Raw genomic sequence first — 15,536 nt, 5'->3', positions numbered from 1 at the left:
AAAAACACTACTGCAGCAGTCATACACACCCCAGCACAAGTTTTTGACCTTTAGTACATCAAATACATATAACATATGGAAGGTCTAATACCGGTAGGGAATATACAGTGAATGGTAGAACCCTCCAGAGTATTGACAGTCAGAGAGATCTTGGTGTACAGGTCCACAGGTCATTGAAAGGGGCAACACAGGTGGAGAAGGTAGTCAAGAAGGCATACGCCATGCTTGCCTTCATTGGCCGGGGCATTGAGTATAAGAATTGGCAAGTCATGTTGCAGCTGTATAGAATCTTAGTTAGGCCACACTTGGAGTATAGTGTTCAATTCTGGTCGCCACACTACCAGAAGGATGTGGAGGCTTTAGAGAGGATGCAGAAGAGATTTACCAGGATGTTGCCTGGTATGGAGGGCATTGGCTATGAGGAGAGGTTGAATAAACTTGGTTTGTTCTCACTGGAACGAAGGAGGTGGAGGGGCTGTTCTAGTTCTGATAACTGCGTTTCTATTTCTTTCAGACCCTTCTGCGTTTTAACCCTTTAAAGCAGGCTCATATAAAATTATATGTCCCCGCATAACAACTTTGTATGTTTCCCATAAGGTAGAGTCAGATGCATCAGAAGTGGCACTTGCTTTGAGGAACATTGACTTCATTTGATCCAAATGAAATAGGAGCAGACATAGGCCATCCGGTCTTTCGAGCTTGCTCTGCCATTCAATAAGATTATGGCTGATGTAATTGTGTTGAGTTCCACATTTCCCATCTACCCCCAATAACCTTTGATTCCTTTACCCAACAAGAATCTACCTCTGTCTTAAAAAAATATTCATTGATCTGGCTTCCACCACCTTCTGAGGCAGAGAGTTGCAAAGTTGCACAACTCTCAGAAAAGAAATTCTCCACATCTCTGTCCTATTAGGGTGATACCTAATTTTGAAACAGTGCTCCCGAGTTCTGGACTTGCCCACAAGAGGAAACGTCCTTTGAATGTCCACTGTGTCAATACCATTCAGGATCTTGATTACTTCAATCAAGTCATACTTCACTCTAAATTCTAATGGAAACAAGCTCAGCCTTTGCAACTAATCCTCATAGGACAACCTGCTCATTCTAGATATCAATCTGGTAAACCTCTCTGAACTGCCTCCAACGTGTTTATACCCTCCCTTAAATAAGGAGACCAAAATGGCACACAGAATTTGAGATGCGGTCTCATCAATGCCCTGTGTAACTGAAGCATAACATCCTTACTTTGTACAATTCAGCATTGCATTCCATTGTCTTCTTGATTACATGCACCTGCATATTAACATTTTGTGACTCTTGCGAGAGAACACCCAAGCCCCTTTGAACCTCAGCATTCTGTAATAATTTCCATTTAAGCAATAATCGTCATTTTTTCCAGAAGTGAACAACTTCACACTTCCCCACATTATACTCCACCTGCCAGATTTTTCCTCACTCATCAACCTATCTATCCATCTGCAAACTCCGAATGTTTTCTTCACAACATACTTTCCTACCTCTCTTTGTGTTTAGATTTAGATACCTTGCCTTTACTCCCCTCATCTAAGTCATTGATGTAAATTGTAAAAGTTGAGGCCTCAGCACAGATCCCTGCGGGACTCCTTATTTCCCATCCTGCCAACCAAACAAAGAACGATTTTACGCATATTCTTTGTTTTCTGCCAACGAGCCAATCTTCGATCTAGGCTAACATGTTACCGTCTGCACCATGAGCTTTTACTTTTGAGGATATATGGCAGCAAAACTCACTGACAGCAATGATGCTATAAATCTCCAATTATGCTGCCAACTCAAATGTGCAAATTCAATACAAAGCGTAACCAGGGCATGATCGGTTATTAAAATGCTGTGGTATATTTTCAGATATTCAGGGTTAAATTGGAACCTGTCCAAAAAATAATCAATTCTTGAATAAGTCTAATGAAAAAGAAGAATATTGTTTATCGGTTGGATGCTATAACCTCCAAATACCTATCGGGTTCAGAGGTTTGATCAGATTATTCAAAACCCGGATAGTTTTTCATTCCGTGAGGCTAGAATAATACTAAAACGTTCTGTTGAAATACTATCACAATGTGCCATAATATAACTTTACAGCGAAAATCACAGTAACAATATTAAAGTAATACTATGGCAGAGCAACCTACACAAAACTACAACTAGCAACACATTCCTTTCCCTCCCATCCTTTCAATTCCTGAAATGAAGTGAGTGAGGAAATTCTACATACCCATAGTGGAGCTGACAGGTGAAACATAGACTTGCACCGTAACCAGTCCTGGACCCTCTTCCAACCCCCATGTCCTTAATGAAAATCAACTTTGGAAACAACCTGGTAGAGACTGGTAAAGTCTTTTTCAGAATATAATGTCTCGGCTAACCACGATGTGTTGTGTATATAACATACATAGAAACATGCATAGAAAATAGAAACAGGAGGAGGCCATTCAGCCCTTTGAACCTGCTCTGCCATTCATTATGGTCATGGCTGATCAGTTGATCATCAAATTCAGTACCCTGATCCTGCCGCCGCACCCCCCCACTTTCCCCGCCACAATCCCTTTAGCCTCAAGTGCAATGTCTGATTCCTTCTTGAAATCTCACAACGTTTTGGCCTCAACAATATCTGTGGTAGTGAATTCCACAGATTCACCACTCTCTGGGTGAAGTTCTGACCACTAGTTCTGGACACCCCACCATCGGGAACAATCTTTCAGAATCTGCCCTGTCTAATCCAGTTAGAATTTTATAAGTTTCTGTGAGATCCCCTCTCAATCTTCTAAACTGCAATGAATATAATCCTAACCGACTTAATCTCTCCTCATATGGCAGTCCTGCCACCCCAGGAATTAGCCTGGTAAACCTTTGCTGCATTTCCTCCATAGCAAGAACATCCTTCCTCAGATAAGGACACCAAAACTGCACATACTGCTCCAGGTGTGGCCTCACCAACACCCGATGCGATTGCAGTAAAACATCCCTATTCCTATACTCAAATCCTCTCGCTATGAAGGCCAGCATATAATTTGCCTTCTTTACTGCCTGCTATACCTATCATCACAGGATCATAGAATTTATAGTGCAGAAGGAGTCCATTCGGCCCATCAGGTCTGCACTTGTCCTTGGAAAGAGCACCCAAGCCCACACCTCCACCCTATCCCCGTAACTCAGTAACCCCACCCAATCTTTTTGGACACTAAGGGCAATTTAGCATGGTCAATCCACCCAACCTGCACATCTTTGGACTGTGGGAGGAAACCGGTTTCTGATTGTTTGGGGATATCCACAATTTTAATAGTTTGTCTCTTGCAAGTCATCAACTTCAACATGCATTGCATTATTGTGGGCAAGCAACTCTTTGACATGTTATTCAAGAGAGTTGATACAGCCTTTATGGTCAGTAGCAGCAGTCTACATTTCGTGCACTTGTGTACCTAAGTCAGATAAAAAGGTCTGAATGGATGTGAGACAAGTCTTCAGGCCACTCAGTCTGTCATTCATTGACTTACTCATCTTTAAATTGTAGTGAGAATGTCTGCAGTTGTCAAATTTGCACCTACCAGAGTGTTGTCCGATGGGCCTCCTGTGGTTTGTTTTACGGAGACTGGGAGCAACTGCTCAATTGGGTGGTTCTTTTGTTCTCTTGCATGGCTTTCATCTTGGTTATCCTGAACCTAATGCTCTGCACGTCTAGCGAAAGAATATAGAAACTTTTAATGTGTTTAGCTGGCTTAAATTTATAAATAAACTACTTTATTTTGGAGGCTGAAGATAAACTCTGAAAAATGCGACCACTCCATGTGGTTGAGGACAGTTGTTTCAAGTTTCCCACCTGGAATTTGGAATAACCCGATGGTTGCTCAGATTTGAGTTGTTATATCTGTTTGAAATCTATCCCATTTAGCACAGTGGTAGTGCCACACAACTCAATGGAGGATATCTCCCATATGAAGATGGGACCTGGACTCCACAAGGACTGTGCAGTGGTTACTCCTACCGATACCGTAATGGACAAGAAGCATCTATGACTGGTGGATTGGTGAGGATGAGGTCAAGCAAGTTTTTACCTCTAGCTAGTTCCCTCACCCCTTGCTGCAGACCCAATCTTGCCTATGTCCTTTCCGGCTTGGCAGTGACCACTGTTGAAGATGGACATTGAAGTCTCCCACCCAGTGTGCATTTTTGTCACCCTCAGTGCTTCTTCCGATCGGTGTTCAGCATGGGAGAGTACTGATTCATCAGTCGAGGAGTGGAGGGGAGGTGATAGGTTGTGATCAGCAGGAGGTTTCCTTCACTTGATGCAAGGAGAGTTCCCGGGGTCTGCAATCAATGTTGAGGACTCCCTCTGGATTGTATACCACTGTGCTGCCCCTGCGGTAGATCTACCAATGGGACAAGACATACCTGGGGATGGTGATTGTAATGTCTGGGGCATTGTCTGTAAGGTATGATTCTGTGTGTATGACCAAGTCCGGTTGTTGCTAGAGAAATTTGAGGGGCACCAGCTCCCAGATGTTAGTAAGGAAGACTTTGAGGATCAGCAGAGCTGGGTTTGGCATTGTAATTTCCGCTGACTAGGTTAATGCCCGGTGTCCACCTGGTTTCATTCTTTTTTTATTGACTTTGTCATGGTTTGATACAACTGAGGGGCTTGCTGGGCCATTTCAGAGGACATTTAAGAGTCAACCATATTGCTGGAGTCACATGAAGGTCAGTTCAGGTAAGTATGACAGATTTTCTTCTCTAAAAGGCATTCTTGAACCAGATGGGGTTTTACGGCAGTGGTTCATGGTGACTTCCAGAACTATTAATTGAATTTAAATTCCACCAGCTGTGTGGTAGGATTTGAGCCCCTATCCCCAGAGCATTATTACTAATCCAGCGCCAATACTACTACACCACCCTTCGGCCAAATTTTCAGCTACCACTCCTCATTCTCCTATCGTGGCTTTGCAACCAATCTTTTATTTCTTTTATCGATTCCTGTCGTAAACATCTCCAAACCCCTAAGCATCACCCAAAATGCTTGGAACGTTTTATGTGTTAAATTGCTATCTAGATACAGGTTGGTGTCTACTCGGGTGGCATGATATCCAAAGATGTGCAGGTTAAGTAGATTGGTCATGATAAATTGCCTCTTGGTGTTCAAAGATGTGTAGGTTGGTGGATTATGGGGATAGGGCGGGGGAGTGGGGCTAGGTTGGTGCACTTTCAAAGGGTTGGTGTAGACTCGATGGGCCAACTGGCCTCCTTTCTACACTGAAGGGATTCTATGGATATTAAAGCAAGCTAATTGTGACCTTTTTGCTGACTTGCAGGTACTTTTGGTGAATGTAACTCTGAGGAAGAGGTCCAGCAGTGGATGAGATATAATATTTTTCTGCTGCTTGAGGTTGGCACCTTTACTGCACTGGTGGAATTACTCAGCATGGAGATTGAGTGAGTACAGACCTTTCGGGCATACACATGCAAGCACTAGGGGTTCATAGTGGGCTGACTGTTACAGTAGAGATTTGAGACTCGTGAAGTATGATGATTTCTGACTGCATCCTTGTATTTCCAGCAGCAGTTTGATACGTTTTTTGACTGGATATACAAAGGCTGTGGGGAACCAGTAATTAGCTAGTGCTTTCAAAGAGCTGGCATGGGTACAATAGGCTGAATGGGCTCTTTTGTGCTGTAGCAATCTAAGTTATCTGAGAAATAATGAATAGAATGTTGCTTTGGTACTGTTGAGACATTTGATTGTCTTCAGACTGCATGTGGAACTTGACCCATGACTTTATATGTTACCAGGTGAGCAAGCAGATGAGGAAGAGGAGGAATCCGTGGGGGACTTAGAGGTAGTTGTGTAGCGGTTGGGAGAGAAGCCATTGCCAAATATGCTTTGGCTGTGTTTTAATAACTAAGAGTGGAACTAAATGAAAGTCGTCTGAACTAGACTGCAGGCGTTGGAAGAGGATGGTGTAGTCATTTTGAAAAGTGGCAAAGTGGTTCAAAGGGCAAGGAGGGAAAGTGAACATATTTACTGTCAGAGACTTGGGGTGCAATAGTTTTCACGCTGAAAGGTATAAATATGGAGCTGTGAATTAATTAAATGTATTTCAATGCCTTGAGGATTAAAATGAAAAATGGCAATTAAGAAACATTAATAAGTAGCTATAACAGGAATGTGCTTGACACAAAAGTACACAGCAAATTTACCATCCTGGAAAGTGGTCTGGTTGGAACCTTGGCTGAAACTAACTTTCATGGTGTAGCTGCTGTTCAGACCCCAAATTTGGGGATTCAACCTGGAACTGTGATGTATATGACTCAGCTCTGTATGGTATTTCTAATTACTGGATCCCCTGGAAAGCTGCATTTCATAGTTTTCACAGCCTTGTGGATCCATTGCTCTAGCCCCCTGACTGCTGTTAATGTGCGTATTTCACTGAAGTTTTAAAATAGCTGAGAACTTCTGGTTAATTGTTTCAGATCGACCAAGTGATCAATTTTTATTTATTTAATATGCTAGGGAATATTTATATCTCTGTAAAGGCTGTTGAGTTCGCATTATTGACCATGTGGTGTTACCTTCCAGCAACAGTGCTGCATGTAGTAATGCGGTGAGGAAGCCAGCAATCTCTTTGGCTGACAGTACCGATTTGAGGTAGGTCACAACAAAATCGATGTCGGTGCTCAAAACATTTGGCCCATTCTATTTCATTATATCACCGGGCGGTACGGTGGCACAGTGGTTAGCACTGCTGCATCACAGCGCCAGGGACCCGGATTTGATTCTGACCTTGGTGACTGAGAAGTTTGCACTTTCTCTCCAAGGCTGCGTGGGTTTCCTCTGGGTATTCCACAGTCCAAAATGTGCAGGTTAGGTGGATAGGCCATGATAAATTGCCCCTTAGTGTCCAAAAGGTTAGGTGGGGTTACTGGGTTGCGGGGATAGGGTGGAGATGTGGGCTTGGGTAGGGTGCTCTTTCCAAGGGCCGGTGCAGACTCGATGCGACGAATGGCCTCCTTCTGCACTGTAAATTCGATGGTTCTATAATTAATTTAGAAAGACCCACCAGCCCTTTCATTGGGTCATGGTTTTTTCAATGATTATAACGTTTTTGCAAATTTATCCCTTTCAAACTTCATTTCACGCGCTATCTTTATATGAAGACCTCCTTGGCATCAAGCCTAAATTTGACTTTTACTGACCTGGACCCGTACTCCTCCTCCTACTGTTAAGATTTAGTTTGAAGGAATTTTTATGATTTACCTTTTCTATTTATTGTGCCATCTAGTATATCTTTGGAAAATAACCGCTCTGATTCTTTTCCCTGATAAAAATACCAAGTTCATCTAGTCTTTGTTCATGTTTCGGCTTTCCTTATCTAACGCTATCAGCATAACCCTCTATTTCCTTCTCATGTGCTTCCCAAGCTGGCTGTTAAATGTATCTAAATTGTTTGCCTCACCCCATTCCCTGTGATAGTGAGTTCCACATTCTCATCACTCAATGCATGAAGAAGCGCCATCTGAATTTCCTATTTAATTTTTTGGTTTTTATTCTTATGTTGATTGCTGTAGTTTTGCTCTTCCTTACAAATTTCTTTGTTTTTTCCATTAAAACATTTGATAATTTTATAAATCTCCATTAGGTCATCCCCTCAGCCTTCTTTTCCCTGGGAAAAATATCTTACCTGCTCATCCTTTCCTGATCAGTATAACCTCACAGTTTTATATCATCTTCTTAAATCTTTCTTGCACCCTCTTAGGTGTCCCCAAATCTTTTTTGTAGCCTGGTGACCAGAACTGCAATGTAACTTCTCTGTTTTAAAACTCTATTCCTCTCGAAATAAATCCTAGTTCTTGGTTGGCTTTTTTGACCTGTCTCACAGCATAATGGTTTGTTTTGTACTTCAGATCCCTTTTCTCCTCAACCCGATTTAGGTTATGTTTTCCAAGTGGTCTAATTTTTCTAATACCTCAATCCATGTTGAAATTCATTTGTAAATGATGTGTGTTCTGAATTTTATTAATGTCATCTTGTGAGTTTGTGGAAATGAAAGTTAATAAATAACTATTTGTTTTCTTGCTATGCAACTTAGTCCTTCAGCTAGATATAAAACCATCATTTGGGATAAGTGAAGGACTTCACCCAGGGAAGGTGAAAACCCCAGAACTAGTGTGGAGGAATCACCAAATGTAAGATAAATGACCTAGAATGACAAAGCAGGACCATCATCATGGGCAGGTGAAGGGCACCAGTGCAGGACATCATTGAGGTTGAATTCCAAATCTGCTAACTTGCAACTTAGCAATAGAAAAGTGACTAGGCTCACTTATCGGCCTTCAGGGACTGAATCCATTTCTACTTGACTTAGCTTACAAATTATTCTAGTTCATTCTATGGTTGACTAGAACAAGTAGGGATGTGTAGTAAATGCTTCTTTGCCAGTGTCACTACAGCCTAATAACATATTCTAAAAAAGTTAAAATTTGAATGAATCCTGACCAGTCCACAAGGAACTGTAACAGTCCCGTAACAGCCTCCCCGAACAGGCGCCGGAATGTGGCGACTAGGGGCTTTTCACAGTAACTTCATTTGAAGCCTACTTGTGACGAGCGATTTTCATTTCATTTCATTCAAGTGAAAGTCATTTGACAGTGTTGGACTGTGAAGATTGGGGCTACTTAGAACAGGCAGAAGAGGAAAGTTTCTCTGAAAGAATAGTCACTCTGAAAGAAGACTAGAATTAAAATCAAGAAAATGTTATGGCATGAGGAATTTTGAAAAAAAACACCTTGAATTCCACAGTGTCAATGATCTGGTATACTCTTACAAATCTGAATGATTATAGTTATTTTTGATGACTCCCTGTTTATTCTGTCTTCAAATTTGTTCCATTCCATTTGTTTTGAATAGAAACTGAACTCTTAAAAACATCCTGCTTTATCATTAATACAAAACAGTACCTCCTGCTTTTCCACAGCAGTAGCTTCTTTGTTCCTGTCTCTTCAACAGCAGTTATTCCACATTCTGTGAGATACTGCAAGACAGCACCTCTGCAGTGCAGCCATCCCTCAATTCTGCGCTCAAGTCCTGGAGTAGGACCGAAACTCAAAACCTTAAGACTCTGGCGAGAGTGATACCAGTTGAGCCGTAGCTGAGACTGATACAGATTGTATGTTCTGCTTCCACCCCTCTCTCCTCCACACATTTCTATTTGAGGAATGGGGTAGGACAGCTTGGTCATGTCTACACTCGCATGATGCATTCTGCACCATTCAAGTGCAAAATTAATTGATAATTTCACACTCCGTTATTCTCACTATAATCTCAGTAGTGATACTAATGAAACATACCGTTGATCAGCCAGTATGTTTATGCAGCTCTGCATCATGACTCCAGTAGTAGTCTACTCTTTTGTTTCGTAAGTTAATGATGTTCCCTTCTTCTCTATGTATTCTCAGAGTGCTACTGAACATAATGTACCTGATGGTGGAGACAATCCGTCAGGAAATGGACGAGGATAATCTGGAGTGGAGGGCATTGAGGGAGACCTTCAGAACAGATCTAGGTGTGGCACTATGTTCTCTCTGATTTATGGATAATATGAAACAAAAGTAAATTATGTTTTTGATGCACGATATATCACATTTTCCAGTTATTTACTTCCATGTGTTACCAGTTTCACTTTGAGGGCAGTAAAATATCCCAAAGCACGATGGAAGTGAATTCTGTAAGATAACGTTTCCTTTTACCCCTTCTGTTTTTCTCTTCTTTTCTCTCTGAGAGGAGAACCACTTATAGGTTGTTTGCACTTTTGTTGGCAGGCCTGAATGATAAACATTACATTAAATTAACATAGAATTTACTCTCTTCCGAGAAGGATTCAAAATTGATGAGGAGTAAGTGATGGATAAACTGTCAGTACTTAAAAGTTGAAAATGTACTGTTGCCAATTGGCACCAATAATGGTGCCAATTAATAATGATGCTCTTTAGAGTCGCCAGGTATCAAATGAAACCACCACAAGGCTTTACCGGATATCGATCAAAGGACCACACAACCAGTTAGTCAGTTCAAGTTCAAAGATGGTTTATTTACACACAAGGATTACTTTGACATGCAACACAAAACACTACAACTCAAAACAACACTTAAACTACCCCTAACAACAACAATAACCTATACTTAACTTCAGGGCAACCGGCTCTATGCAGATGGACAAAGCCTTTGTCCGGATTTTGCGTGGCTGGGTAGAAGACGTGGCTCTGTTTCTGCTGGGCTCATCCGTCTGGTAGCGATCGTTGGTCTTGAACTTGTCTGTCTGGTCATTATGCTGCACTTGGGTTGGCATAGGCTGGATCCAAGAGAGACAGAAATCATGGCTGCATTGATTTTAACTGGTTTGAGTTTCCCCCACCCCTTTTGTGGGCAGTTTCTGGGTCACTGTCAATCAATTCCTCAGGGCCCCACTCTCTGATTGGTCACATCCAATCAAGGGCTGCCACATCACTTTTGGGGTGGGCATCAGTGGCCAATCCTGGGAGGGCTCCGTGCAGGACCTCGGTGCTGCCTTGTCTGGAAGATGATGTGATGGACTTGATGGTCCCATTGTTATTTTAATCGCCTTGAATGGCCCATTTGCAGGTATGAATTCCTGCATACTTCAGGGCTGCCGTTTGCAAAGATACAAGCTGCAGCTTGTCTGTATCCCAAACCTGGCCATAATTCCTATCATTCTTTGCAGGTGGTCATCTCAGATGGCTACAGTCCCTGGACTGAATGAGATGTACCCAAAGATATTGAAGGAAGTGTGATTGGAAATTGCAGGGCTGCTGGCCATAATCTTCAAGTCTTCTCTAGACTCGGGAGGTGCCAAAAGACTGGAGAATTGCAAACGTTACGCCCTTGTTCAAGAGAGTTTGTCAGAATAGCTCCTTCAATTATAGGCCAGTTAGTTTAACATCTGTGGTGGACAAGCTTCTAGAAACAATTATTTGAGATAGAATTAGTAGTCACATGGAAAAATGTGGGTTGATTAGGAAGAGCCAGCAAGGGAAGATTGTGTTTAACTAATGGCTGGAGTTTTATGAGGAGGTAACATAAAGGGTCGATGAGGGCAATGTTGTTGATGTAGTGTACATGAACTTTCAGAAGACATTGAATAGAGTGTCACACAACAGATTTGTCAGAAAAATTATAGCTATGGAATAAAAGAGACAGTACCAACGTGGGTTCAAATTTGGCTGAATAATAGGAAGCAGAAAGTGATGGTCAATGGATATTTTTCAGGATGGAGGAAGATTTGTAATGGCGTTCCCCTGGAATTGACATTGGAATTGATATTGGGATCCTTCCTTTTCTTTATATATAACAATAATTTAGATCTTGATGTGCAGGGGACAGTTTCAAAGTTTACAGGTGACTCAAAACTTGGAAGTATTGTAAACTGAAGAGGACAGTTTAGAACTTCAAAAGGACTTAGACAAGTTGGTGGAGTGGACAGATAATGTGGCATGTGAAGTTCAATGTGGAAAAGTGTGAGGTGATGCATTTTGGTAGAAGAACGTGGAGAGACAATATAAAATAAGGGGTAAAATTCTTAAGGGGGTGCTGGAACAGAGGGTCCTGGGTGTATATGTGCATAGCTCAGTTGGCGGGACAGGTGGAGAGAGCAGTTCATAACGCATATAGTATTTTGGGCTTTATTAATAGGGGCATAGAGTAGGAAATTATTCCAAACTTGTACAAGATACTAATTGGACCTCCGCTGGAACGATGTGTGTAGTTTTGGGTGTTGTCTATAGGAAGAATATGAAGGCATTGGAGAGAGTGGGGAAAAGGTTTAAAAGAATGGTTCCGGGGATGGGAAACTTCAGTGTTGAGGATAGATTGGAGAGGTTGGGACTGTTCTGCTTGGAGAGAATAAGGCTAAGAGGGGTGGCACAGTGGTTAACACTGCTGCCTCACAGCACCAGGGGCCAGGGTTCAATTCTGGCCTTGGAGTTTGCACGTTCTTCCTGTGTCAGCGTGGGTTTCCTCCCACAGTCCAAAGATGTGCTGTTTAGGTGGATTGGCGATGCTAATTTACCCCTTCGTATGCAGGTTAGGTGGGGTTACGGGGATAGGGCAGGGGATTGGGCCTAGGTAGGGTGTTCTTTCGGAGGGTCAGTGCACACTCGATGGGCCGAATGGCGCCTTTCTATAGTGTAGGATTTCTATAATTATATTTGATAGAGACATTCAAAATCAAGAGCAGGCTGGAGAGAGTAGATAGGGAGAAAGTGTTCCCGCTCGTAAAAGGATCGAGAACGAGAGGGAACAGATTGAAAGTGATTTGCAAAAGAAGCAAATGTGATGCGAGAAAAATCTAGATGTGAAAGTAGGCGATATGTTCATTAAGTTCACAAGATGACACAAAAAGTGGTGGTGTGGTAAATAACAAGCAGGAAAGCCTTAAATTATAGGTCAATATAGATGTGCTGGTCAGATGGGCAGAACAATGGCAAATGTAAATGAACCTGAAAAGTGTGAGGTGATGCATTTTGGGAGGAGTTACAAGGCAAGGGAATACACAATGGAAGGTAAGCTAAAAAGCACAGAAGACCAGAAGGACCTTGGGGCCCATGTCTATAGATCTCTGTAGGTCGCAGGACAGGTAAATAAGATGGTTCAGAAGGTATAAGGGATATGTGCCTTTATTAGCTAAGAAGGGAGGGTTCAGAAGGTATAAGGGATATTTACCTTTATTGGCTAAGGAGGGAGGTTATGATGGAGCTGTCGAAAACACTCGTTAGGCCACAGCTGGAGTACTGTTGTGAAGTTCTGGTCGCCACACTATAAGAAGGATGTGATTGCACGAGAGGGTGCACAGGAGATTCATCAGGAAGTTGCCTAGACTGGAGCGTTTCAGCAATGAAGAGAGAGGCTGGTTAGGCTGGGTCTGTTTTCCTTCAAGCAGAGAAGGCTGGGAGGGATATGATCAAGGTGTACAAAATTATGAGGGACATAGGGTAGATCGGAAGGAACATTCTCCGTTGTAGAGGGGTCAATAACCAGGAGGCATAGATTTAAGGTAAGTGGCAGGAGATTTCGAGAGGATCTGAGGAAAAGCTTTTGTCCCAGAGGGTGGTTGGAATCTGGAACTCACTGCCTGAAAGGGTTGTGGCGGCAGGAACTCTCACAATGTTCCATAGAATACAAAGTGCTTGAAAATAGTATTCAAATAGATAGGAGCTTGGCCGGCGCAGACACCATGGGCGAAAGGGCCTCTTTCTGCACTGTATATCTCTGACTAAGCATTTGGATGAGCACTTGAAACGCCATAGCATAAAAGGCTACAGACCAAGTACTGGTAAATGGGATTAGAATAGATAGGTCTTTGATGGTTGGCGCAGGCATGATGGGCCCAAGGGCCTCTTTTTGTGCTGTGAAACTCTTATGACATGAGTGGTTCGGGTCTGGAATGCACTGCCTGGAAGTGTGGTGGAGACAAGTTCAATCGAGGCATTCAGGAGGGCATTAGATGATTACTTGCATAGAAACACTGTGCAGGGGTATGGGGAAAAGGCAGGTGAATGGCACAAAACCATAATGCTCATTTGCGGAGCCGATATAGACAGGATGGGTCAAGTGGCTGCCTTCTGCACAGTAACAATTCTGAGTTGTGATTTTGTAATGCGGAACAGAAATAGGCCATTTAGACCAGCAGGTCATTGCCATTTATGCCCTACATGAGTCATCCTCCCATCATACTTTACCTAACCCTGTCAGTTTATTCTTATATTCCTTTTTAAGTCAGTGGTTTTCTAGCTTTTTTTAAGTGCATACCTGCTATTAGCTTCAATTATTCCCTCTGGTAGTGAGTTCCACATTTTAATCACTCTCTGGATAAAGAGATTTCCCCTGAATTCCTCATTGGATTTATTTGTGACTACCGTATATTTTTTTGGCCCTAGTATTGGATTTGAATAAATTTCTGCCAGTGTTGATTTAATCCTGCTGTCAGTTAGTTTAGTTTCCAGGCATTATTTGAAAATATACTAAAATGTTGAGAAAAAATTGAAAATGCCAGTATTTATGCATAGCTGTTAATAATTGGGGTCTGTGTAGACGTTTTGGGTTCAGTGAAATATATTGCTCCCCAAAGTCAAAGCAGGGGTGATGGTCGGCTGGATGATTGAAAGCTTAATTAACAAGCATAGGTTTAAAGACAACCTGATGATCAACAGGGAGGTGAAAGCATATAGGGAGACAATTCCAGTGGTAGCCCAGATGGCTGAAGGAATGCGTGAAGTGTTGAGGTGGAGGAGAAATGCTGAGGAGGCCCGATTTAGAGAAACGTGAGCTCAAAGGGGTACGACTCATAGGGCAGGGGAGATAAGGAGATGCAAGGTCATGAAGGGATTGAAACAAAGGATGTGAATTTTAGACTTGACGTGTGTGATAGTAATGAAAGCCACCAAGGGCAAAGATTTATGGGTATTGCATCCTCTAATTTTCTTTCTGGTGCATGCAGCTAATTTAAGTGTGCGGCATGCTTAATTTTTTTTTTTGCATGGCTGTGGACGTGTGGTAACTTACAGGGGATAACTTGTGGGGCTTCTGTATGGATTTTCAGATGCGCAGCTTTAGAGATCATTTGTCGTGGATAAGCAGACCTTGATATAAAATAAGTTTTGGTAGCAGACTTTTGGGTGAACTGAGGTTTTTTTTAACCTCCTGTTTTATTTATATGTTAATGGAGGACAAGAAGTTGGCCAAGAGCGCATTGAGTAGTTGAGTCTTAAGGTGACCAGAGCAATGAGGGTTTCAGTAGCAGTTGGATGGAGTTTGTGTAGAGGTAGAATTTAGGAGTTTGCTCTGTTGTTCAATTAAATCATGTCTGATCTTTACTTCAGTTTAAGTTAGCCGTCCTGGATCCACATCCTTTCATACCTTTTGCTGAACATAATTCTGTCACTCGGTCTCACAGGGCTCGGGAGATCAACTTCACCCTCCCGCCAGCAGTAACAGCCTTTTGGGGTAAGGATTTCCAATTTCCACTTTCCTTTGTAGAAAAGTGCAGTCTGATTTTATTCTTGAATGGTCTGCCTCTAATTTTAAGATTATACCTATTTAACCATAGAATCCCTACAGTACAGAAGGAAGTCATTTGGCTCATTAAGTGAAATGAAAATCGCTTATTGTCACAAGTAGGCTTCAATGAAGTTATTGTGAAAAGCCCCTAGTCGCCACATTCCGGCGCCTGTTCGGGGAGGATTTTTTTTTGGGAATTGAACCGTGCTGCTGGCCTGCCTTGGTCTGCTTTAAAAACCAGCGATTTAGCCCTGTGCTAAACAGCCCCTAGACTGTTCGCAAGTCTGCACAAGTCTGCACCGACCCTCTAAAAGAGCACCCTACCAAGGCCCACTTCCCTACCCTATCCCCATAACCCCACCTAACTTGCATATCTTTGGACATTGAGGGCTAATTTAGCATGGCAAATCCTCCCACTGGAAGAAATGGGTCTGGATTC

At 42.3% G+C, this 15,536-nt stretch overlaps 1 protein-coding gene across 1 annotated transcript in view; it reads left to right on the top strand.

Moving 5' to 3' along the window:
- The window catches only part of LOC140393799 (striatin-interacting protein 1 homolog), a 118,243-nt gene that overhangs the window by 24,730 nt on the left and 77,977 nt on the right, over positions 1-15,536 (top strand). Inside the window, exons 5-7 of the mRNA XM_072480245.1 lie at positions 5,343-5,463; positions 6,608-6,676; positions 9,484-9,590. Of these exons, the coding sequence (XP_072336346.1) occupies positions 5,343-5,463; positions 6,608-6,676; positions 9,484-9,590 (297 nt within the window). The remainder of the gene's footprint in view (positions 1-5,342; positions 5,464-6,607; positions 6,677-9,483; positions 9,591-15,536) is intronic.

Source organism: Scyliorhinus torazame, chromosome 17, assembly GCF_047496885.1.
Source record: "Scyliorhinus torazame isolate Kashiwa2021f chromosome 17, sScyTor2.1, whole genome shotgun sequence".
NCBI lineage: Eukaryota > Metazoa > Chordata > Chondrichthyes > Carcharhiniformes > Scyliorhinidae > Scyliorhinus > Scyliorhinus torazame.
This window is presented reverse-complemented; position numbering and strand designations above follow the sequence as displayed.